The 25,035-nt window shown below is 42.7% G+C and overlaps 1 protein-coding gene across 9 annotated transcripts; it reads left to right on the top strand.

Moving 5' to 3' along the window:
- Positions 1–328: 328 nt before the first annotated feature.
- LOC115144169 (eukaryotic elongation factor 2 kinase-like) lies at positions 329–24,533 on the top strand. Of its 9 annotated transcripts, none has more exons than XM_065002484.1 (19): positions 329–765; positions 3,498–3,762; positions 4,440–4,505; positions 5,991–6,091; positions 8,753–8,813; positions 10,466–10,503; positions 11,539–11,710; positions 11,835–11,984; positions 13,532–13,664; positions 13,789–13,916; positions 15,164–15,395; positions 15,720–15,787; positions 15,906–15,983; positions 16,511–16,585; positions 17,040–17,174; positions 17,266–17,454; positions 21,516–21,640; positions 21,828–22,006; positions 22,158–24,533. In XM_065002484.1, the coding sequence occupies exons 2-19, from the start codon at positions 3,514–3,516 to the stop codon at positions 22,271–22,273; spliced, it is 2,295 nt and encodes a 764-aa protein (XP_064858556.1). In that variant the 5' UTR covers positions 329–765; positions 3,498–3,513; the 3' UTR covers positions 22,274–24,533. The 9 variants fall into 9 exon arrangements, with proteins under 9 accessions (XP_064858556.1, XP_064858555.1, XP_064858554.1 ...); XM_065002483.1 differs by having other exon boundaries at positions 3,484–3,762; XM_065002482.1 differs by lacking the exon at positions 329–765 and adding an exon at positions 1,965–3,218 and having other exon boundaries at positions 3,484–3,762; positions 15,167–15,395.
- The last annotated feature ends 502 nt before the right edge of the window (positions 24,534–25,035 follow it).

Here is a 25,035-nt window from a genome sequence, read left to right as displayed (position 1 = left end):
GTGGATTTTTGTCAACCCTCCCGATTCAGGATATATCATTAACATAGTCATCGCACGCTTTGTGTAAGACCTATTGAAGATTGATATGTATTTATTACTATGGTGTGGATCGTTCTCCATTGTTCAGAATATACTGTACCATCTTCAGTCATATGCTTGAGTCAATAGCTTTTGACGAGAGAAAACCAAATATCCACCGAATATCAAATATAAAACACATTTTATCTTAGTAAATAACCTTGTTTATTTGTGTACAGTACTGGCAGTTTATATTGGCTCACTGCCAGCTGCACAAGAAAGGGTGTAGCCAGAAATACTTTGTGGCTGTCCTAGACTGCAAAGATACGTGCAGGGAGTACAAGTCGCAGTGGCGGACCGGTGGACCAAGGGCGCCTTCAACAAAAAAAAACGTTTTGGAATGTTCAGATAGAGATGTCATGAATAGATGCAACATGGTCTTGTTCTTCTATATATTTATATCTGAAACGTTCGACAACGTTTGGTAACTGAACGTGGCCCAGGGAATAGACAAAACAGAGAAGCGCGACTCGCCCTGGATCCTCAGGCCAGAATCCACCACAGTCCAGCAGTGGTCCTCTGAGTTGGCATGCACCTGGAGTAACAGCTGTCAAGCTAGCAACTACCTGAAAACTGCAAATACCGCCAGACAGACAAACCGCAGGAGACGAAGAGGAAGTTGGTGGAGGATTGTCAGGGCATGCATATTTTCATCAAGTAGTCTCTGTCCACCGTTATTCAGATTAGGTAAGCAATAGTAGTACTGTCTGTCTTTGCACACACGTGTTACGTAACTGCACTGCAGCAAATGTTTTTATAAACCCGGGTCTTTACAATAATATTGTTAACAGGTGAATTGGCGACAAAGGTCTAGTATCAGCGTACAGCAGACTGGGGGTGTGTCGTGTGGGGATTTGTGTCGTGACGATCGCCTGCACACCAATACGTGCCACGCGAGAGTTGGGTTGGCTACACTAGCAAGCTAACGTTACTTCTCACGCCATAACGTTATCAGAACTACGGGAAAGCAGTGCTCGACATGCGTGGGCGAATGACACTGTACCGATGTTGTGAAAAACTGACTTTCCGTCCAGGCTGCTATGCTACTTAAAAAAACTTGGAGGAAAATATTTGGCCACGTTAACTACTGCCGAAAATCTCCACCTGCCAAAATCGCCCCCCCCTTCGCGTGAACGCGCACACTAAATTCTTTGCTTGCTATTTGAGATTTCTGTTCTTCCCTCCCTTGTCAGTTTAGCCTACATTTCACTGATCTTAGTAGCAGAAAGCATTTTTATTTTATTTGTGTCCCTTCAAGGCAGCTGTCAATGATCACGTTAGGCGGCATTTCATTATATTTTTTTCTGGCGGTTTGATCGCAGGGGAGGCACTAGTAAAGTGCAGTTTTCGGTTGGTTTCTAGTGTATTAGTCTATAAATACATGTCTTTGCCAAAATTCGTCATCTCTCCCACGTCTTATTCGACTAGTAGTTGTTCTTAACTGTTTATTGCCTGCCTACATTTTACTCCCTCTGTTTAATATAACACACATACATTCATTTCGGTTGCCTATCTTAACGTTTGTTCCATAGAAAGTATTTGACTCTAGTGACCAAATTAAGGAAATTAGAAGGTAGGTGGGTGGGTCGGCAGGCAAGAAAATGGCTTTACCCCCCCCCCCCCCACGCGATAAACATTTCAGAACACCTACTAGTCGAATAAGACATGGGAGAGATTATGAATTTTGGCAGATCTATTTATAAACTAATACACTTTTGAAACAAATAACTAAACCGAAAACTGCAAACATTGCTTGTGCCTCCTCTGCGATCAAACCTCCATTAAAAAAAAACGCAGCCTAACGTGATCATTAACAGCTGCCTTGAAGGACACAATTGTTTTTTTTAAAGGCTTTCTGCTACTAAGATCGGTGAAATGTAGGCTAAACGGACAACGGAGTGAAGAGCAGAAATCTCAACTAGTAAGCAAGTCGCAGCAATGAAGAACACGAATGGGGGGAGAATTCTGGCAGGGGGGGGCACACAACACTGGCACCGTGATACAGCTTCCCAGTGGGAAACAGGCACCTTGATACAAGGGTTAGCCAGAACTGTTCCGATCTGAGATTCAGGCAGGCAGTAAATACATTTTAACCTTCCAGGTTGGAATGTACAGCTGCCTGGCCTCTGCCCGAGCCCCTTTGCCCTCCTATAAATAAGTGCCCTCGCAGCTCATGGATTTTTTTTTTTTTTAATGAGTAACATTTTGAGTTAAATGTTTTGTTTATTTTCAATGTTTTAATTTTAAATGTATCGAGTTTCAAATCAAATTAGCTAATTTCGTAAACTCTTGAACCAATGAATATTCCCCGCCCCATGTCCCCTTTATTAACTGGGGGGTTCGAGCCTTGAATGCTGATTGGCTGACAGCCATATACCACAGGTATGACAAAACATTTATTTGTACTGCTCTAACTAGTTGGTAACCAGTTTATAATAGCAATAAGGCACCTCAGGGGTTTGTGGTATATGGCCAATTTTCCACAGCTAAGGGCTGTAGCGTTGCGTAACACCCCGTCAGGCCTTATTGCTAAAGTGGCCATTTGCCTACATTTCAGATGTATCTTTCATGTTTATCTCTCACTTATGGACAGAGAAGAGGGCAGATTTACTTTTTTTAAAGAGGCAGTTGTCAGCAGCCGAACAAACAGCATAATTGGTTAGCAGGTAGACCTCATCATTCACTATCAGCTGATAGCCTCTCTTTTCCTGAAGTCAATTGCCTCCAGTAGTCAAGTTAAAAGGCCTAGCTGGCACTTGCTTGCTAAGAATGTCAGGAGTGAGTGTGTTGCAGAAAATGAGTAGGCCTGTAAATGTTGAGATTTTGGCTACAGAGGTGGTTGGTGTGTATTTAGAGTTATGTATTATGGTGGTGCCGTTTTTTTTTCTGAAGCGGCTCGGGTTATTTTTGGGAAAACATACCTCAATCTAAAGATGGAAGATGTTGCTGTACCCCTAGTTATACCATTATCCAAAATAATTTAAATGTGGGCGTGGCATGTAGTGAAATGCTAATGAACGTTTCGTGTGGAGTTGTACCTTGTAGGAACTGCAGTCCGTATATAGACATGGAATTTGCGGGTGTGATTGAGTGAACCCTGACCGAGCGTTCCTACAGTCCTGCTGCATTTAAAAAAAATGGTAATGCCTGTAGTAATAATTATATCTTAGTTATAAAATAGTTGTAATATAGTTATTTTCAAAATTGTTCCTGTATGCAAAGTAATACTATCATCCACATGGGACAATTTCATTGTTGCATTTGTGATTGATTGAACACAGTTAAACACACTTAGCTAGATTGTCATTGACTCAAAAGCAGCCATCTGTCGGTTTGTCTCTGTGTGTACATTAATATTCACATCTTTGTGTGAGTGTATTTTTTTCTTGTGTTAACCCATCCCAGTACTCATCACACAGACCCCTACCAGTCAACATGGAGGATGAACTGATATTCAGTATGGATGAGGTGGGCAGTGCCCAACGTAACCCACTGCAACAGAGGACCCCTGATCAACGGGCCCCATCTCTAAGCAACGCTTACGATAGCGACGAGGACGACTACTACATCTGTCCAATCACAGACGACCCTGTCAGCCAGGCCGAAGACATCTGTGGCTATTTAAAGAATCTCGTCCACAGCAAGCAGCTGTCTAACTCCCCTAAAAACTCCTTCTCCTACAAGGTGAGCAGGAGTAGTGTAGGTGCAATATTCACACGGTTCAGTACATTCTGAAAGTGCCATGGTGTGCTGGGCAAAAGCTGACAGGACAAGAGCTGACTTGTTGCTTTGTACTGTTGCTCTATTGTCAGTATGCAAAATGGTGCCCCTGCTCTCACTGCTAGAGATGTGGTCAGAACAACTCTGCCTTAGAGAGAGGGCTTTCTCCTTATATCTTTCTCTGCATGTCTGTGTATGTGTGCATCTGCTGTGGTTGAGAGCAGCAGCTCAGCTGCCTCTTGTCTGTGTGCTCTTTCTCTCTCTCAGAACAGTAAGTACCCAAAGAGCGTATCTCCCTTCACATAATGATGTGATATGTAAACATCCCTCTCACAGTGCGACCCTTGGCCTTCTGATCCAGTAGGCCAGCCTGTAGAGTGGGCTTGATGTGAAGGAATTAATAGCCCTTCCTCATCAGCGTTATAGTTATACATACAGAGTTGGGAAGACTGTTAGAGATGTAGAATTTATGGGTCGCAAGGTTGGAACCAAGTTCCAAAACACATTCTACTCTCAATAAGGCCAAGAATTCCGTTTTCATGGAACAACATAGTCAACTAAACTCAATAAGTATTTTTCTCTGCTGCTCATGTATGGTTAAGTTGCTGATATAAAACAGTTAATTTCTCTACTCCACATAGAATGAAACGGAGAAAGAAACTACACAACAGTCTGTCGGGTTTGGGGCGTTTTCTGACAATGCACGGGTACGTTAATCATCATGATTTATTTAGCCCTCCTTTTGCATCAGTGACTGCCTCCTTCCTCCTCACCTTCCTAACATTAATTTACTCTTTAAATCATGTATTCCTTTCTTTTTCCATTGTACCTGCATGATCGTTTCCCTACCCAAGAAATGTGTTTTTTCCTTTAGTTATTAAACAAAAATCTAGATCCTTAATCCACCTAACTGTCATGTTTAATCTCCCCTAACCCATGCAGCAGTCCTCAGGAATCTTATGAAGAGTTAGGCTAATGTAAATGTAATAAGCAGCAAGTAAGCACATTATGATAATGGTTGAAACAAACAGTATTGTTTCTCTTATTCTAAATGTAATTTTCAGCTCCAGTGCAGTAGAAAAGCAGCAACCAGGCATGCTGTTTATACAGTACCATAGTTTACCACTACTATATCTTATGTCTGGTGGTCCGGTTTTGTGAGGAGATGGTGTCTCATCACAAGGGTACAGCTGCACCAGAGACACAGTATATACCATCAACTGGGACGTGTGAAGGGACACGCAAACTTCAAGTGACCAGGGGGTGACGTGCAATATCTGGTGTATGTTTCTCACCAACCAGCAGTGGCCTTCAGCCTGTTAAAAACATGACCTTCATATATCAATGTAAATAGTTCAGGCTAAATATACACCAGCCTAAAATACCACATGTTTGTGAGTAGGAGGGTGCTACTGTAGGGGAGGTTCAGGTTACTAACAGGTTTACGTTAATAGCTAATGCCACTTGGACCAATGTTAGTTCTGAGAAAGTGGAGTGCAACAGTCCAGAGTTTTTGTTTGGAAAAACCCCTGGCCCCAAGTGCTGGCTGTGGTTATTAGCTGGTTATTGTGCAATGTAGGGCTCATGGGTGACAGCTAGTGTGACACTTCTCAATCTTCCAGTAGGTCGTTTGTGGTCAGAAAATACTTTTGGTCCTGTGTCATATAATCCTGTCCTGATTGAAGCAACCTTCTCATGATCCTCTGTTGATGTGTGTGTGTCTGTTTGCCATATCTCTCGCTGTATTGTGTTTTCCTCTATCAATTCAAAAGAGTGATTTGAGTTCCTCAACACTTCCACAGAACCGGAAAGATTAGCAATCCACCTGTCAGGACACTTAAAGATGGAATCCGCACCAGCGTGGTTGTATTTGTTTTGTTGATGAACCGGATGTGAGAAGCGTTACGCAATGTGGTAAATAAAAATGGCAGCACATATTCTGCGTGTGAAATGATGTCGGAGGGGGGAAAAAACTGTTTGTTGTTTGCAGAAACTTCTTTGTTTGTGTAATATTGCAAACACCATTAAGGAGTCCAGCTTTAATCCTGCTATCTGGGTTTGTGTGTAGACAATGTATCTGTCTGTTTCATGTATATATCCCCAGGGTCTGACGCTTCCCTTAACATAAGCTGTATTACACAGTGAGTGTGATGGTTACCTAAAATATATGTCATGTTTCCCCGTTGTCCCAGGCGGTGTGGAAAAGAGCCATAGAGAAGGCCAAGGCCATGCCTGACCCATGGGCTGAGTTTCACCTGGAAGAAGTCAAGACAGAGCCATGCATACGATACAGGTACATATTCCTGTGTTTGTGTGTCAGTGGGCTTGATCCCTACCCTGTACTAGAGTTTAGAGGTTGACCGATTAATCAGAATGACCGATTAATTAGGGCCGATTAATTAGGCCCGATTTCAAGTTTTCATAACAATCGGTAATCTACATTTTTGGACACCGATCATAGCCGATTATATTGCACTCCACGAGGAGACTGCGTGGTAGCAAGGAGCCAAGTTAAGGTGCTAGCTAGCATTAAACTTATCTTATAAAAAACAATCAATCTTAACATAATCACTAGTTAACTAGACATGGTTGATGATATTACTAGTTTATCTTGCTTGTCCTGCGTTGCATATAATCGATGTGGTGCCTGTTAATTTATCATTGAATCACAGCCTACTTCGCCAAACGGGTGATTTAACAAGCACATTCGCGAAAAAAAACACTGTCGTTGCACCAATGTGTACCTAACCATAAACATCAATGCCTTTCTTAAAATCAATACACAAGTCTATATTTTTAAGCTGCATATTTAGTTAATATTGCCTGCTAACATTAATATATTTCAACTAGGAAAATTGTGTCACTTCTCTTGCGTTCTGTGCAAGCAGTCAGGGTATATGCAGCAGTTTGGGCCACCTGGCTCGTTGCGAACTGTGTGAAGACCATTTCTTCCTAACAAAGATCGTAATTAATTTGCCAGAATTATACATAATTATGACATAACATTGAAGGTTGTGCAATGTAACAGCAATATTTAGACTTAGGGATGCCACCCGTTAGATAAAATACGGAACGGTTCCGTATTCACTGAAAGAATAAACGTTTTGTTTTCGAAATGATAGTTTCCCGGATTTGACCATATTAATGACCTAAGGCTCGTATTTTTGTGTGTTATTATGTTATAATTAAGTGTATGATTTGATAGAGCAGTTTGACTGAGCGGTGTAGGCAGCAGCAGGCTCGTAAACATGAATTCAAACAGCACTTTCCTGCATTTGCCAGCAGCTCTTCACTGTGCTTCAAGCATTGCGCTGTTTATGACTTCAACCCTATCTACTCCCGAGATTAGGCTGGCAATACTAAAGTACCTATTAGAACATCCAATAGTCAAAGGTATATGAAATACAAATGGTATAGAGAGAAATAGTAATAATAATAATATTAATAATTACAACCTAAAACTTCTTACCTGGGAATATTGAAGATTCATGTTAAAAGGAACCACCAGCTTTCACATGTTCTGAGCAAGGACCTTAAACGTTAGCTTTTTTACATGGCACATATTGCACTTTTACTTTCTTCTCCAACATGTTGTTTTTGCATTATTTAAACCAAATTGAACATGTTTCATTATTTATTTGAGACTAAATAGATTTTTATTGATGTATTATATTAAGTTAAAATAAGTGTTCATTCAGTATTATTGTAATTGTCATTTTTACAAATGTGTATATATATATTTATAAATCGTCCGATTAATCGGTATCGGCTTTTTTTGGTCCTCCAATTATCGGTATTGGCGTTGAAAAATCATAATCGGTCAACCTCTACTAGAGTTGTTGACAAATACACACCATCCCCCACCCCTGCCCTTTCTGAAGGTACAGTACATGATATCACTCCATTTCCAATGGCCCTTCCAAGTTTTCTTGGCCAGTGCACAAAGTTCCCTCGTGGCAGATATCAGGGCTGCCTGCCCACACCAAAACGCTTAGTTTGAAGCCAAAAGGTGCATTCCGGGGTCAGTCTTTCCAGTATCGCTGCACATCTAAGAATAATGCTATATCGTTGTTCCTGAGACGTTGAACATTTCTCCAGGCATTGAGATGACATAGAACTCGCCCAAATTCTCCAGGCAGTGCAGCCACGAGAACAACTAGAGGGATGCCCCCCTTTAGATAATAGGGGTTAGACTTCTGCATTCTCTAACGTGTTTGTTTGTATTACTAATCACCTCTTACTGTATGACAAAGCCCTGCCTAGACAGAGCCAGGTTAGTGGAGAGGTGTGTCTGGGTTGATTTTTAACCCGGTTGTAACCTTACTCTTCCTAAGCCTCTCTGGTCTCTTAGCTATTGGCTTTGTGCCATCTTCCTGTTCCATGCCTCCAATATGACAAACATGGTACACAGAGTTCTGGGCCGAGAAATACGCATGGAAGGGCAGGACAGACTGTGTAAATATTAGCCTTAGCCTCTGGGTCTGCTGTGTGTCTTCTTATCTGTGTATGGCTGACCCAGTCTCAGACAAACCAAGCTTTCAATATCAGTGTGCGTGTTTGAAATGTTCCCCTAATTTATTGTGACATGTAACATCAATATCATATTGGTGATAATGGCATTCCAACAGAACAGAGTACAAACAGGCATATTTGTTGAGTTTGTTGTTGGTAAACACACACTCAATTGGTTGACAAGAATTACAGGCTATTACAACAGATCTGAGGATAAGCAGCTCAGGTCCTGGTCAGAACAAATCCATGTACTCTGTTTGTTTCTATTTTCTGTCCTAATCCTGACCCCTTCAGTGTACATACGTAGATCATTGTGGTCGAGGTTACACTTTCTAGTCATCACCATGTTGGTTACACAAGTCCAGAATTCTGGCCCATATAGAATGGAATAATAATGTTTGATTAATGTTTGGTGAATGTTATTTGCTTTATCTTTCCTCAGGTACAATGCAATCACGGCGGCATGGTCTCAAGACACAGTGCACATCAAGGTTTCTGGCCAGGTATGCCTCCTCTCCTAAATCATCAGTAATCTATAATTGTATTATTGATCAGAACATATGTATGTGGAATATACAGTGAACAAAAATAGAAAGTTTTGGTTTCATGAGCTGAAATAAAAGATCCCAGAAATGTTCCATACACACACATTTTATTTCTCTCAAATGTTGTGCACAAATTTGTTTACATCCCTTTTAGTGAGCATTTCTCCTTTGCCAAGATAATCCTTCCACTTGACAGGTGTGGCATATCAAGATTAATTAAACAGCATGACTGATTAAACAGCATGATCATTACATAGGTGTACCTTGTGCTGGGGGCAATAAAAGGCCACTCTAAAATGTGCAGTTTTGTCACACAACACAATGCCACAGATGTCTCAAGTTGAGGGAGTATGCAATTGGCATGCTGACTGCCTGAATGTCCACCAGAGCTGTTGCCAGAGAATTGATTGTTAATTTTTCTACCATAAGCCGTCTCCAACGTTGTTTTAGAGAATTTGACAGTACGTCCAACCGCCCTCACAACCGCAGACCACGTGTAACCACGCCAGCCCAGGACCTCCACATCCAGGTTTTTCACCTGCAGGATCGTATGCGACCAGCCACCCAGGACAGCTGATGAAACTGGGTTTGCACAACCGAAGAATTTATCCACAAACTGTCAGAAACCGTCTCAGAGAAACTCCTCTGCATGCTCGTTGTCCTCACCAGGGTCTTGACCTGTCTGCAGTTTGGCATTGTAACCGACTTCAGTGGGCAAATGCCCACCTTCGATGGCCACTGGCACGCTGGAGAAGTGTGCTCTTCACGCCTGAATCCCGGTTTCAACTGTACAGGGCAGATGGCAGACAGTATGGCGTTGTGTGGGTGAGTGGTTTGCTGATGTCAATGTTGTGAACAGAGTGCCCCATGGTAGCGGTGTGGTTATGGTATGGTCTAGCATAAGCTATGGACAACAAACACAATTGCGTTTTATCAATGGCGATTTGAATGCTCTGAGATGCCGTGATGAGATCCCGAGGCCCATTGTCGTGCCATTCGTCTGCCACCATCACCTCATGTTCAGCATGATACTGCACGGCCCCATGTCACAAGGATCTGTACACAATTCCATGAAGCTGAAAATGTCCCAGTTCTTTCATGGCCTGTATACTCACTAGACATGTCACCCATTGAGCATGTTTGGGATGCTCTGGATCAACGTGTATGACAGCGTTTTCAAGTTCCGGGCCAATATACAGCAACTTCACACAGCCATTGAAGAGGAGTCGGACAACATTCCACAGGCCACAATCAACAACCTGATCAACTCTATGCGAATGAGATGTCGCACTACATGAGGAAAAAGGGTGGTCACACCAGATACTGACTGGTTTTCTGTTCCATGCTCATAGTTTTTTTTTTTAAAGGTATCTGTGAACAACTGATTCAAATCTGTATTTCTAGTCATGTGAAACCAATAGATTAGAGCCTAATACATTTATTTTAATTGACTGATTTCCTTATGAACTGTAACTCTTAGAAATGGTTGTGTTTTAAAATATTTTTGTTCAGTGTAGTGACACTGTTTACTTGAATGTGAACGTTTACAAAAGCTTGGTGAATTGATTGACTTTCTCATATGATTGATTTGTAATTTTTGTTTCTCACAGCCTTTTGGACGCGGGGCCATGAGGGAATGCTTCAGAACGTAAGTTTCACTCATTATCTAACCTGTACCCCCGCACATTGACTCTGGTACCCCCCTGTATATAGCCTCGTTATTATTTTGATTATATTTTTTACTTTATTTAGTAAATATATTTTTTAAGTAAATATATTTTTTACTTTATTTAGTAAATATATTTTCTTAATTCTATTTCTTGAGCTGCATTGTTGGTTCAGGGCTTGTAAGTAAGCATTTCACGTTAAGGTCTACTACAACTGTTGTATTCGGCAAAGGTGACAAATACAATTTGATTTGGATTTCATTTGATTATCGTTCAGAATCGTTCAGAATAATTAGTCATGTTTGCCATACAGTCTGAAAAGACGGCACAAGATGCACAGGTCCCCAATTCACGTTCCACAAGTATCGCTCTTAGACCCATTTAGTCCAGCGTAGAGCAATACATAGATATCCAAATGGAACCAAACATTCCATAACTACAACATTCTAATTCACATTTTTTTTATGGAATGTGATCACCATTAAACTTGTCATGGCACCCAGTAGAGTTCTCTATCTCAAACTTAGTTTGCTGAACTCTGGTCGAGCCTGACTTTTGCCGCTATAGGCAGCGGGAATATTATTAATATTATGACCTTATTATGATTTGACCTCTTTCTGTGGGAACAGTGTACGGGAGGCAATGAGGCATCCGTCATGTCTAGATCAGACCACTGGCAGTCCATATGCCTTCCACAGAAGAACATCCCTCTCACAAACACACAGAGGAAATAAGCCCTTGCCCTCTAACAAGCCCAAACACTGTTTCTAACCACAAAAAAAACATGTTTATGGTTTATCATCAGAAATACACAATGCCCAAGAGATACACAATTTCAAAACCTTGGGAATATTGTAGGATTTAGTTGGGTAATACCATCTTAGTTTGTTGTCAGTCTGATACACAACTAACATTCTTCAGGGTTTACTTTTTTTAAACGTTCCTTTCATTTTAGTACAGTGCCGTTCTTGTCTTTCAATGCCTCTTTTTCCATATTTCCTGTCCTTCTTCTACAGGAAGAAGCTGTCTAACTTCTCCCATAGTAGTAACTGGAAGTGTGCGTGTAACTATGTGACGAAGCGCTACATGGAGCCTGTGGACAGGGATGTGTACTTTGAGGATGTCAGGCTGCAGATGGAGGCCAAACTCTGGGGAGAAGAGTACAACCGCCACAGGCCACCCAAACAGGTATGGATGGAACATTTTAATTAACCAATGAGTCATCCTGTTGATTGATAGATTGATTGATAGGATTGTGGATTTTCCACATTTTAAGTTAAACTAACCACTCCTCCCTCTCTCTCCCCCCCAGGTGGACATCATGCAGATGTGTGTGATTGAGATGATGGAGCGTCCAGGTAAACCTCTGTACCACCTGGAACACTACATAGAGGGGAAGTACATCAAATACAACTCCAACTCTGGCTTCGTCAAGGATGACAACATCAGGCTCACTCCACAGGTACAGTGGGTGTTACTACTGTAGATTTATTGTCCAACTCTATGTATAACTCCTGAGCTGCAGAAACCGAAGATGCATCTTCATCTTTCTGTTATCAATTGCTAGATTTTTCAATATAATAGATGCGGTAAAGAGGTCAATAGAACTTGATTATGTTTTAAGTTTTTAATTATCCGTGCTAATTTTTAGGTGCCAGCACGCATCTTTCTCATTCTAGTCAGTCAAGTGAGGCACTACATGGTCTAAATAACTCAACAGGCTAGTTTGCCTGTTTGTAAAGGGGGGCTGTACATTAATCCTGCTGCTCTGATTGGATAGAGTGTTGCTGTATTTCTCTGTTTCGGTCTGATCATTCAGACTGCTGCTGCCTCCTACTATTTGACCTTTTATTTAACTAGGCAAGTCGGTTAAGAACAAATTCTTATTTTCAATGGCGGACTACCCCGGCCAAACTCGGACGACGCTGGGTTCAATTGTGCGCCGCCCTATGGGACTCCCAGTCACGGCCGGTTGTGATACAGCCCAGGATCGAAGCAGGGTCTGTAGTGACGCCTCTAGCACTGAGATGCAAGGCCTTAGACCGCTGTGCCACTCGGGAGCCCATAAATGAAATGGTAAAGACGTTGAGGACAGACACAGGTCAGACATGCACACCCCTCCACTGAGTTTAACCTGCAGCTTGTTTGGTCTATAAACGTGCATGGAGATGGGTATTTTCTACTTAGGCATATTAAAACATTTAGTTTTTTTTTGATCACAAGTATCATTCGATCCGACTGTCAATTTATGGATATGAGTATGGCCATGTCAGCACACCCCTAGCTTGTATGGATGTCAACCCCAATACATGTTTATCAACTGCATTGTTGTTAAAAAAAGACTATAAACGACCAATGCCAATTTCTGTATGTTAGCTATGCTACCAGCTTATACGAACGGGAGTTAGCATTTAGCAGTCACTTCTTCTAAACCTGAAAATGAACAACTTCTAATGTTATGCAGCGAAAACAGCGTCCTTCTTTCCCTCATGGTCTGTGTTCCATTGACCTCTTTACCAAATCTATGCTTTTTCCCCCCTTTGTTCTGTGAACCTGCAACCTTTCCAAATATCTGTAAGCCGCCATCTTTTTGTCTGCCTGTAACCCTAGTATTTATCTTTCTGCCTGTACCCCTAGTATTTTTCTCTCTGCCTGTACCCCTAGTATTTTTCTTTCTGCCTGTAACCCTAGTATTTTTCTTTCTGCCTGTAACCCTAGTATTTTTCTTTCTGCCTGTAACCCTAGTATTTATCTTTCTGCCTGTACCCCTAGTATTTTTCTCTCTGCCTGTACCCCTAGTATTTTTCTTTCTGCCTGTAACCCTAGTATTTTTCTTTCTGCCTGTAACCCTAGTATTTTTCTCTCTGCCTGTACCCCTAGTATTTTTCTTTCTGCCTGTAACCCTAGTATTTTTCTCTCTGCCTGTACCCCTAGTATTTTTCTTTCTGCCTGTAACCCTAGTATTTTTCTTTCTGCCTGTAACCCTAGTATTTTTCTTTCTGCCTGCAGGCATTCAGTCACTTCTCGTTTGAACGTTCGGCCCACCAGCTGATCGTGGTGGACATCCAGGGGGTGGGGGACCTCTACACGGACCCTCAGATCCACACAGAGAGGGGGACAGACTTCGGAGACGGAAACCTGGGTACGGCTTTCTCTCACACAGTCAGTGTTAGCAACACAATGGGGTAGGCTGACATTTTGAATTGTGACCCACCTTAGCGAAAGACTTTCAAATAGATTACAACATACGTGTGTGTGTGTTACAGGTGTGCGGGGCATGGCACTGTTCTTCCACTCCCACCTGTGTAATAAGATATGTAAGAGTATGGGGCTCACACCCTTTGACCTCTCCACTGCAGAGAAAAGTCATCTAGACTGCACCAACACACTGCTGGTGAGACCATAGAAATACAGTGCATTCGGAAAGTATTCAGGCCCCTTCCCTTTTTCAAATTTTGTTACGTTACAACCTTATTCTAAAATGTATGAAATAAATAGTTTTCCTCATTGACACACAATACCCTTAACCTTATTAATAACCTTATTTACATAAGTATACAGACCCATGGCTATGAGTCTCGAAATTGAGATGAGGTGCATCCTGTTTCCATTGATCATCCTTGAGATGTTTCCACCACTTGATAGGAGTGCAACTGTGCGAAAGGCACACACCTGTCTATATAAGGTTCCACAGTTGACAGTCCATGTCAGAGCAAAAACCAAGCCATGAGGCCAAAGGAATTGTCCGTAGAGCTCAGAGACAGGATTGTGTCGAGGCACAGGTCTGGGGAAGGGTACCAAAACATTTATGCACATTGAACTTCCAGAAGGACAACCATCTCTGCAGCACTCCACCAATCAGGCCTTTATGGTAGAGTGTCCAGATGAAAGCCACTCCTCAGTAAAAGGCACATGACAGCCCTCTTGGAGTTTGCCAAAAGGCACCTTAAGGACTCTGACCATGAGAAACAAGATTCTCTGGTCTGATGAAACCAAGATTGAACTCTTTGGCCTGAATGCCAAGCATCATGTCTGGAGGAAACCTGGCACCATCCCTACGGTGAAGCATGGTGGTGGCAGCATCATGCTGTGTGGATATTTTTCAGCTGCAGGGACTGGGAGACTAGTCAGGATTGAGGGAAAGATGAACGTCAAAAAGGTCTCTGAATGTCCTTGAGTGACCCAGCCAGAGCCCGGACTTGAACCCAATCGAACATCTCTGGAGAGACCTGAAAATAGCTTCAATTTTCTATTTTTAATAAATTTGCAAACATTTCTAAAAAACTGATTTTGTTTTGTCATTGAATAAATGTATTCAAAAACAATTTAATAAATCTTTGGAACAAACCTGTAACATAACAAAATGTGGAAAAACTCAAGGGGTCTGAATACTTTCCAAATGCACTGTATAATCATCTTGAAGTAGAATCAAAGGGCATGTGGCTGACACACAGCATCACATATCTTCTAGGTATAGCCACAGTCGTCATATTACCACAGAAATTATGTCAGTACATTAGACAGAATACTACCTCACCACAGGCTAAGACCTCAGTCACTGTTTGCAGCTTTTATGCAGCTATTTAGAATGGTAATTTTAGTAATCTTTTAACAATATTTTCAACTCTCTACTCCAATCAGAAGTCGGCCCAGACGGTACTGAGGGGTAGTGAGGAACAGTGTGGTTTCACTCGTTTTCGTACTATATCAGGGGGCCGTGTGCCCCCACTTCTCTCCCACCTGTCGGAGACCTCGTCTGGGGATGACTCTATGAGTGACATAAGTGACTCCATCCCCTGCTCGCCCCTCGCCTTCCCCGGCTCTCCACTAGGACAGCACTTCTCTATGGGCTCCATGGGCAGGTCTCCTCTGGGTAAGAATAGTTTTTAGAGGTTATAGTTCACCCAAATTACAAATGTATCAAATATTTTGAAGATCTAGAAGGTAATCTGTGGGCCTGTAAAGTCAATGCATCACCATATGGGTTTGTTTTCTTATTTTCAGCTCAGCATTAACATTATGTTCCAAATAGCATGCCTAAATCCCCATAAAACTGACTTCAAAACAGTTTTATTTGGTACCCGAGGCTAGAGGGCTCTGTTTGAGATATAGTTGAACTACTTCAACTTGATTTAAAAAAGATAATAATTATCAGCCATTAAACATTATAATCTAACGTCTGGTTTCTCACCCTCAGGGTGGTCTTTCATAAATGAGATGGATGAACGGGAGAAACACAACCGCAGCCACAGCCCAGAACACAAGGTCAGTCAAGGCTTTGTTGAAATGACTCTGGTGATTCTGATCACAAGAATGACATTAGTTATGGTTGGTTGGCATGTACTGAGGGCTGTGTTATTTATTTTTCTTCTTCTTCCTGTAGGACTCAGAGAATGGAGGAGACAGTGGTTGTCCAAGTGAGAGGAGGAGTGAAGGGGACCCAACCGACCATGCAGATGGGGTACATCTTCTCCACACCAACACTTGGTCTTAGTGAGCCTGTCCATCATAAATGCTTTATGGAAACTGTCAACTGCTGTAACTGTCAACTGCTGTTATTGTTCATGTTTGCTCACCATGACATGGATTCTTTCTTGACTCACCAGCATTTAAAGCTGTTCAACTATTACCCTTTGTATAGCTATGTTAGTGTGAACCTGGCCCTCTCTTTAGCTCTGTTTATGGCCTCTTAGCAGTTGGTTTTATACTGTATGATGTCACCATGTAGGCCCGCCCCCACCGCTACAACAGATACTACTCTGAGTCGGACGAGGACAGTGTGAGACGGGTAAACAAAAATAACGATGTCTAATCTTCCATCACCACCATAATCAACAAAGCCACCATCGCCATAATCAAATAATCCTGTCCTCATCCCTCTGTGTCACCCACTATCCCCTTGCTCACTAGTGTAATGTTCCTGCTATCTAATCTTTGCCTTCATCCATGAGCTAACTGAGTTCTTGCTGCTGTCTGTCTCCTTACTAGAGAAAGGTTCCCAGCAGATCTTCCCCTAACCCAAACTTAAACTCTCCTGCCATAAACACCCCCAACAGCCAACCGGTGATTCCCTGCCCTCTGCATGAAGGCCTGTAACACAGGCCTCTCCCTCTAGTGTGGAGCAGCTGTTGATTTGAAACTTGCTTGTTTTCTAATGACACATGCTTAGTATTGGAAAAAGTTTGAGTGCACCCAAAAAACTGAATGCAAACTTGTTGAAACACAACAGAGAAATCACCAGCAGCCTTGTGTTTTAGTCTAATTCCTTGTTTGGCCTGTCCATGTCAACATGTCTACCTGCCCCAATACTTATCAAATCACCTAACCAATCAACCAGTCTAACCAATCAATCAGTCTAACTGCCTGTTCACCAGAATCATGTTCCGTCTCTTAGTGCATGCCTGGAGTGTGAAATATGATTTGCATTAGTGCTTGAGTTGTTGTTACTTTGAACAAGCAATACTATAGATACAGTGCTTCATTTTCAATTTCCTAAGCTCTGTGTGTCTGTGTCCAGCTGACAGATGATAAATGGAGTGTCTACCACTCGTCTCGTTCTCACGTCCACCGGCCATCCTGTGTTGCTGTGGAGATGGAAAGACTTGACTCGCTGATCCTGGAGAGGAAGATTGGCAAGTCCATCCTGGGGAAGGTAAGTGGCGCACACGCACGTGCACACACACCCACTCACCCACCCACACACTAAAAACACACACTATATCTCCTCTGGACTCTTTCCCCAGGTGCACCTGGCAATGGTGCATTACCACGAGGCTGGTCGGTTCTGTGACAAGGAGGAGCAGTGGGACCAGGACTCAGCCATGTACCACCTGGAGAGAGCCGCCATGTGTGGGGAACTAGCGGCTATCGTTGCCCTGGGACAGTGTTACCTACAGCTGCCACACCATATACTGTCAGAGATGGAGCTAGAGGTATTTAATCAAATCAAATTGTATTAGTCACATGCGCCGAATACAACAGGCGTAGTAGACCTTACAGTGAAATGCTTACTTATGAGCCCCTAACCAACAATCCAGTTTTAAAAAATTCAGATAAGAATAACAGATAAAAGTAACAAGTAATTAAAGAGCAGCAGTGAAATAACAATAACAAAACTATATACAGGGGGGTACTGATACAATGTGCAGGGGCACCGGTTATTTCAGGTAGTATGTACATGTAGGTAGAGTTATTAAAGTGATTATGTATAGATGACAACAGAGAGTAGCAGTGTTTGGGAGGGGGCACTGAAAATAGTCTGGGTAGCCAATTGACTAGATGTTCAGGAGTCTAATGGCTTGGGGGTAGAAGCTGTTTAGAAGCCTCTTGGACCTAGACTTGGTGCTCTGGTACCGCTTGCCGTGCGGTAGCAGAGGGAACAGTCTATGACTAGGGTGGCTGGAGTCTTTGACTATTTTTATGGCCTTCTGTTGACACCGCCTGGTAGAGAAGTGCTGGATAGCAGGAAGCTTGGCCCCGGTGATGTACTGGGCCGTTCGCACTACCCTCTGTAGTGCCTTGCGGTCGGAGGCCGAGCAGTTGCCATACCAGACAGTGATGCAACCAGTTAGGATGCTCTCGATGGTGCAGCAGTAGAAACTCTGAAGACCCATGCCAAATCTTTTCAGTCTCCTGAGGGGGAATAGGTTTTGTGGTTCTCTCTTCACAACTGTCTTGGTGTGTTTGGACCATTCTAGTTTGTTGGTGACGTGGACACCAAGGAACTTGAAGCTCTCAATCTGCTGCACTGTAGCCCCGTCGATGAGAATGAGGGCGTGCTCGGTCCTCTTTTTCCTGTAGTCCACAATCATCTCCTTTGTCTTGATTACTTTGAGGGAGAGGTTGTTGTCCTGGCAACACACGGCCAGGTCTCTGACCTCCTCCCTATAGGCTGTCTCGTTGTTGTCGTTGATCAGGCCTACCACTGTTGTGTCATCAGCAAATTTAATGATGGTGTTGGAGTCGTGCCTCGCCATGCAGTCATGAGTGAACAGGGAGTACAGGAGGGGACTGAGCACGCACCCCTGAGGGGCCCCTGTGTTGAGGATCAGTGTAGCGGATGTGTTGTTACCTACCCTTACCACCTGGGGGCAGCCCGTTATGAAGTCCAGGATCCAGTTGCAGAGGGAGGTGTTTAGTCCCAGGTCCTTAGCTTATTGATGAGCTTTGAGGGCAGTATGGTATTGAATGCTGAGCTGTAGTCAATGAGTAGCATTCTCACATAGGTGTTCCTTTTGTCCAGGTGGGAAGTGTTGAGTGCAATGGAGATTGCATCATCTGTGGATCTTTTGGGGCGGTATGCAAATTGGAGTGGGTCTACGGTTTCTGGGATGATGGTGTTGATGTGAGCCATGACCAGCCTTTCAAAGCACTTCATGGCTACAGACGTGAGTGCTACGGGTCAGTAGTCGTTTAGGCAGGTTACCTTGGTGTTCTTGGGCACAGGGACTATGGTGGTCTGCTTAAAACATGTTGGTATTACAGACTCAGACAGGGATAGGTTGAAAATGTCAGTGAAGACACTTGGCAGTTGGTCAGCGCATGCTCGCAGTATACGTCCTGGTAATCTGTCTGGCCCTTGTGAATGTTGACCTGTTTAAAGGTCTTACTCACATCGGCTTTGGAGAGCGTGCTCACACGGTGTTCCGGAACAGCTGGTGCTCTCATGCATGTTTCAGTGTTATTTGAGTCTAAGCGAGCTAGAAGTAGTTTAGCTCGTCTGGTAGGCTTGTGTCACTGGGCAGCTCTTGGCTGTGCTTCCCTTTGTAGTCTAATAGTTTGCAAGCGCTGCCACATCCGATGAGCATCAGAGCCGGTGTAGTACGAATCGATCTTAGTCCTGTATTGACGCTTTGCCCGCTCAGTGCGGATGCTGTCTGGTTGGGGTATGTACGTACGGTCACTGTGGGGCCGACGTCATCAATGCACTTATTGATGAAGCCAATGACTAATACTCCTCAATGCCATCGGAGGAATCTCTGAACATATTCCAGTCTGTGCTAGCAAAACAGTCCTGTAGCTTCTTAGTATCTGCTTCATCTGACCACTTTTTTTATTGATATAGTCACTGGTGCTTCCTGCTTTAATTTTTGCTTGTCAGCAGGAATCAAGAGGATATAATTATGGTCTGATTTGCCAAATTGAGTGCGAGGGAGAGCTTTGTATGCATCTCTGTGTGTGGAGTGAAGGTGGTCCAGAGTTATTTTTCCCTCTGGTTGCACATTTAACATGCTAAAACGGATTTAAGTTTCCCTGCATTAAAGTCCCCAGCTACTAGGAGTGCCGCCTCTGGGTGAACGTTTTCCTGTTTGCTTATGGGGGAATACAGCTCATTCAATGCTGTCTTAGTGCCAGCCTCTGACTGTGGCAGTATGTAAACAGCTACAAAGAATAAAGATGAAAACTCTCTCGTTAGGTAGTGTGGTCTACAGCTTATCATGAGAAACTCTACCTCAGGCGAACAATGGCTTGAGACTTAGATATCGTGTACCAGCTGTTGTTTACAAAAATACATAGACCTCCGCCCCTTGTCTTACCAGGTGTCGCTGTTCTAGCCTGCTGGTACATTGTATAACCAGCCAGCTGTAGGTTAATGTTGTCGTCGTTCAGCCACGACTCCGTGAAGCATAAGATGTTAGTTTTTTTTACAGTGCATTTGGAAAGGATTCAGACCCCTTGACTTAAAAAATATATATACATTACAGCCTTATTCTAAAATGTATTAGATTGTTTTTTCCCCCATCAAACTACACACAATACCCCATAATAACACATTTATAAAAAACTGAAATATCACATTTACATAAGTATTCAGACCCTTTACTCAGTACTTTGTTGAAGCACTTTTGGCAGCGATTACAGCCTTGGGTCTTCTTGGGTATGACGCTACAAGCTTGGCACACACGTATTTGGGGAGTTTCTCTCGTTCTCTGCAGATCCTCTCAAGCTCTGTCAGGTTGGATGGGGTGTGTCGCTGCACAGCTGTTTTCAGGTCTCTCCAGAGATGTTCGATTGGGTTCAAGTCCGGGCTCTGGCTGGGCCACTTAAGGACATTCAGAGACTTGTCCCGAAGCTACTCCTGCATTGTCTTGGCTGTGTGCTTAGGGTCGTTGTCCTGTTGGAAGGTGAATCTTCACCCCAGTCTGAGGTCCTTAGCGCTCTGGAGCAGGTTTTCATCTCTCTGTACTTTGCTCTGTTTCTTTCCCTCGATCCTGACGAGTCTCCCAGTCCCTTCTGCTGAAAAACATCCCCACAGCGTGATGCTACCACCATGCTTCACCATAGGGATGGTACCAGATTTCCTCCAGGCGTGACACTTGGCATTTAGGCCAAAGAGTTCAATCTTGGTTTCGTCAGACCAGAGAATCTTGTTTCCAAGCGGGTCTTCATGTGCCTTTTTTACTGAGGAGTGGCTTCCATCGGGCCACACTACCATAAAGGCCTAATTGGTGGAGTGTTGCAGAGATGGTTGTTCTTCTGGAAGGTTCTTACATCTCCACAGAAGAACTCTGAAGCTCTGCCAGTGTGACCAAGGCCCTTCTTCCCCGATTGCTCAGTTTGGCCGAGTGGCCAGCTCTAGGAAGTGTCTTGGTGGTTCCAAACTTATTCCATTTAACAATGATGTAGGCCACTGTGTTCTTGGACCTTCAATGCTGCAGAAATGTGCCTCGACACAATCCTGTCTCACTATGGACAATCCTTTACGAGCTCATGGCTTTGTTTTTGCTCTGACATGCACTGTCAACTGTGGGACCTTATATAGACGTGTGTGCCTTTCCAAATCATATACAATCAATTGAAATTACCACAGGTGGGCTCAAATCAAGTTGTAAATGACTTTGTCATTATGGGGTATTGTGTGTGTAGATTGAGGATTTGTATTTTTTGAAATCCATTTTCGAACAAGGCAGTAACATAACAATGTGTATTAGAGAGGTGTCTTTTGAATCTCTCTCTGTTATTACATGGCTATATGTTGCTGTCTTGTCATCAGGACAACTCAGGGAGCCGTATGAAGGGCTTTAAGTTCCTTCTGCAGGCTGCTGAGGCAGGACACAGATCCTGCATGATCCTGGTGGCCAGGGCCTTCGACACCGGCATCAACCTCTCACCAGACAGGTCAGAGACTGGTGGAACATATCAGATACAGTATCAACTTGTGATGGGCTGTGTCTAAAATGGCACCATATTTATTGATTAGCCTACATGGTGATATCTACCTAGAGATCTGAGAAAGATTAGAATTGATCAGGACTGTGAAATGGATATTATAAAAACTATTATAAGCCTTCTCTGTGGTTCTCAGGTCCCAGGACTGGAAGGAGGCGATGAGATGGTACAACTGTGCCCTGAACATGACAGACTATGATGAGGGGGGCGAGTTTGATGGCATGCAGGACGAGCCTTGCTACCAGCTGCTGGCCAGAGAGGCTGAGATGTACCAGGAGGGGGGCCACAGCCTGGACCCAGACCCACAGAGAGCAGGTAAGATACAGCAGAGAGAACCACACCTGAGCTTAGAACCTAGAACTATTAGCCAACAGTCCTAACTCGAGCCTTCAGTGTGATAACCTTTGTTGTACTTACAGTAACGAACCAAAGACTCACTTTCTCTCTCTCTCTCTCTCCTGTGCAGGTGATCTGTTCACAGAGGCAGCAGACTCAGCCATGGAGGCGATGAAGGGCCGACTGGCCAACCAGTACTATATGAAAGCAGAGGAGGCCTGGGGCATGATGGAGGAAGAGGAGTAGGAGACGGGCTGGCACTCTGCAAGGCCAAAGGAATCGGCTAAAGCAGAAACAAGCTGGCACCCAGGATAATGTTGTGATGGATTTTCCTCCCTAATGGTTTAAAGTTTACAGACACATTTACTGTGTGATTTCCAAAATGCTGTGTGATTGTTTGATCTGTATATGACCTTTTATGCAGCCGTCCTCTAGCCTAGCTATCTTTCTTGGTGCTTCAGAGGGAATTATGTCTGGTCCTTGCCTTGTACATTTTTCCCCTTTTCTATTCCTGTCCCCCATTGCCCTTTGGACTAATGAATATGGTTGCATTACAGAGGCAATTTACCTAACTAAAAATAAGCCATTTCAAACTAGAAAAGTACACTTCCTAAAAAAGAATGTGCTTGCTAGCTTAAAGGGATATTTTAGGATTTTTTCAATGAGGCCCTTCATCTACTTCCCCAGAGTCAGATGCACTTGTGGATACCATTTTTATGACTTTGTGTCCAGTAAGAAGGATGTTGGACGTAGTTTTGTGTGCCAATGCTACCTAGCATTAGCACAATGACAAAGTCTATGGGTATCTGCTAGCATGCTAGTAGATACCCATAGACTTAGTCATTGTGTTAAAGTTAGCCGTGTTAATATTTGTAGCTGAAATTGTTACAGATAATTAGCATTGGAAATGTCTACCATTGTGTTCTTACGGTTGGCATTGAATTCATGATAGTTTATACAAATTAATTGAAGTTGGGATAGCCTAAATATTTTGAAGTTGGTATTGTAGTTTATTCCATGGGTCTCATTCAAACCCATGTTAATATATGTTATGTGAAATGGTTATAGTATAAAAAAATCTGAATGCAAGCATGCTAAGTTGATTTCAAAGTCTGGTTGGAGTTGATAGCTAAGCATCGCGACACTGTACAGCATCCCTTTCTTAAGGCGTGCTTCAGTTCGGCTGGCCCTTAGCCAAACTTGGCTAGCCAAACTGAACTAGTGTGCTCACATACACCCTTAAGACACATTCGCTCGAAAAACAGAACGAAAAGCGCCAATAGTACTGTTTGTCCATTTTGAGATGAAGTAGCAAGTTTACACTTCTTCAGAATAGTCAGAAATAATCTAAGATAACTCAAGAAATGTCATTCATTTGGATGTTTTTGCCTAGGAGATCTTAGACCCGCAATTTTACATCTAACTAGGATGTTTGGTGCAGTATTATTTTATGAAAACGAGTCATCTCTCGTTGAATGACAGACATTATGGAAGAATCCCTACTGTTGACCTACAGTAGACTTCGTTCGGCTCCAAACTTCGGCTTGCCTCCAGAAAGAAATGTGTGCCCGAACAGCCGGGGGAAAAAACGAATCGAAGTCCGAAACGTCACAAAATGTCGTCATAATATATGCACGAACTGTTTCGGCTGGAAAGTGTGCAGATAGATGCCTTTTAAAAATACGGTGACAATTTCAGAAATGAAACTTTTACTGCAAGTTCAGGTGAACACAAAACAACTCAAATATATGAAAATGTCTATACATTTCAGCTATTTCAAAAACATTGCTCTGCTATTAGTATTTTTACTGTATAAATGTTGGGCTCAACGAGAAAATTCTGCTTACACTGCCCTGCTTAGAGGGGGGGCAACGGTCGGCCGAGTGTCGTGTGCGACCTCCGGAGGTAGCGTTCGAGACGTGAGAAATGTGCAAGTTTACATTACGATTATGTCTCTCGAGAATCCCTCAATTCTCCTTAATACTCTTCAATGAGAATAGACCCTTAAACGGTTCAAGAGGAGATGCATTTTGACTTTTGACTAAAAGGGCCATTAACTAAAAGGTAATGGTCCTTTTATTGCCAATAAATGCATTGGTGATCAAATAAAAAATAAAATGTAGTTCAAAAAGTATAAATGCTCTAAAATGAATACATTCTCAAGCAATCTAAGTTTGGGCTGGTTGTATGTTTTTAAAGTTTTTGAGTTCATAACTTAAATCGTTTAAGCTCTAGAGCGGGCGGAAGATATCCAATAATAAGAATGCATATTACATTTTAAGAAATCTAGAGTGGTCGTGCCTTCAGCAAGCACATTAATTAATGTTTGATTCATGAAATAAAAATTTCTTGAACAAATGTTGTTTACTTTGTTGGTTTTGCCTAACACTTTTGTAATAGAGGGCACTTGTTGCATTGTTTGCATACTTGTGTATATGAATGCATGGAAGTAGCTATATGTAAATGTCTTGACTTTGGAATAAATATGATTTTATTGCATTGTAAATGTTTTTTATATATATATATATATATATACACATACATATACACACAGTGCCTTCGGCGAGTATTCCAACCCCATCACCTTTTCCAAATTTTGTTAGGTTACAGCCTTATTCTAAAATTGATTAAATGTTTATTTTCCCCCAATCTACACACAATACCCTGTCATGACGTGGCCCTCTTTGGGTATAGCGAGTACCCTCCCCTTCTATCTCACCACCTCTCTCTTTCCCCTACACCCAGTCTCTGTTATCTCATGTTGTAAATTCCTAGAGAAGACTCTCCTGAGGACCAGGCAGTATAGAGAGAGAGGGTTTCACAGTAGAACAAAGGAACTTCTTCTACATCACAGAACTTGAGAAATGAACAATATCCATGTTTTGGAGAATGTGTAAACAGTCGGTGGAGAAGCCAGCTATGACCGGTCTGTTTTGTTTAATGTTTGTGACCTCACGAGAGACAATACAACCACATTACCATAACTCTGTTTATACAAGAGCCTCCGT

Source organism: Oncorhynchus nerka, linkage group LG16 (genome assembly GCF_034236695.1).
Source record: "Oncorhynchus nerka isolate Pitt River linkage group LG16, Oner_Uvic_2.0, whole genome shotgun sequence".
Lineage (NCBI taxonomy): Eukaryota > Metazoa > Chordata > Actinopteri > Salmoniformes > Salmonidae > Oncorhynchus > Oncorhynchus nerka.
Note: the sequence above shows the minus strand (reverse complement) of the source record. Positions and strands in the feature narration are given on the sequence as shown.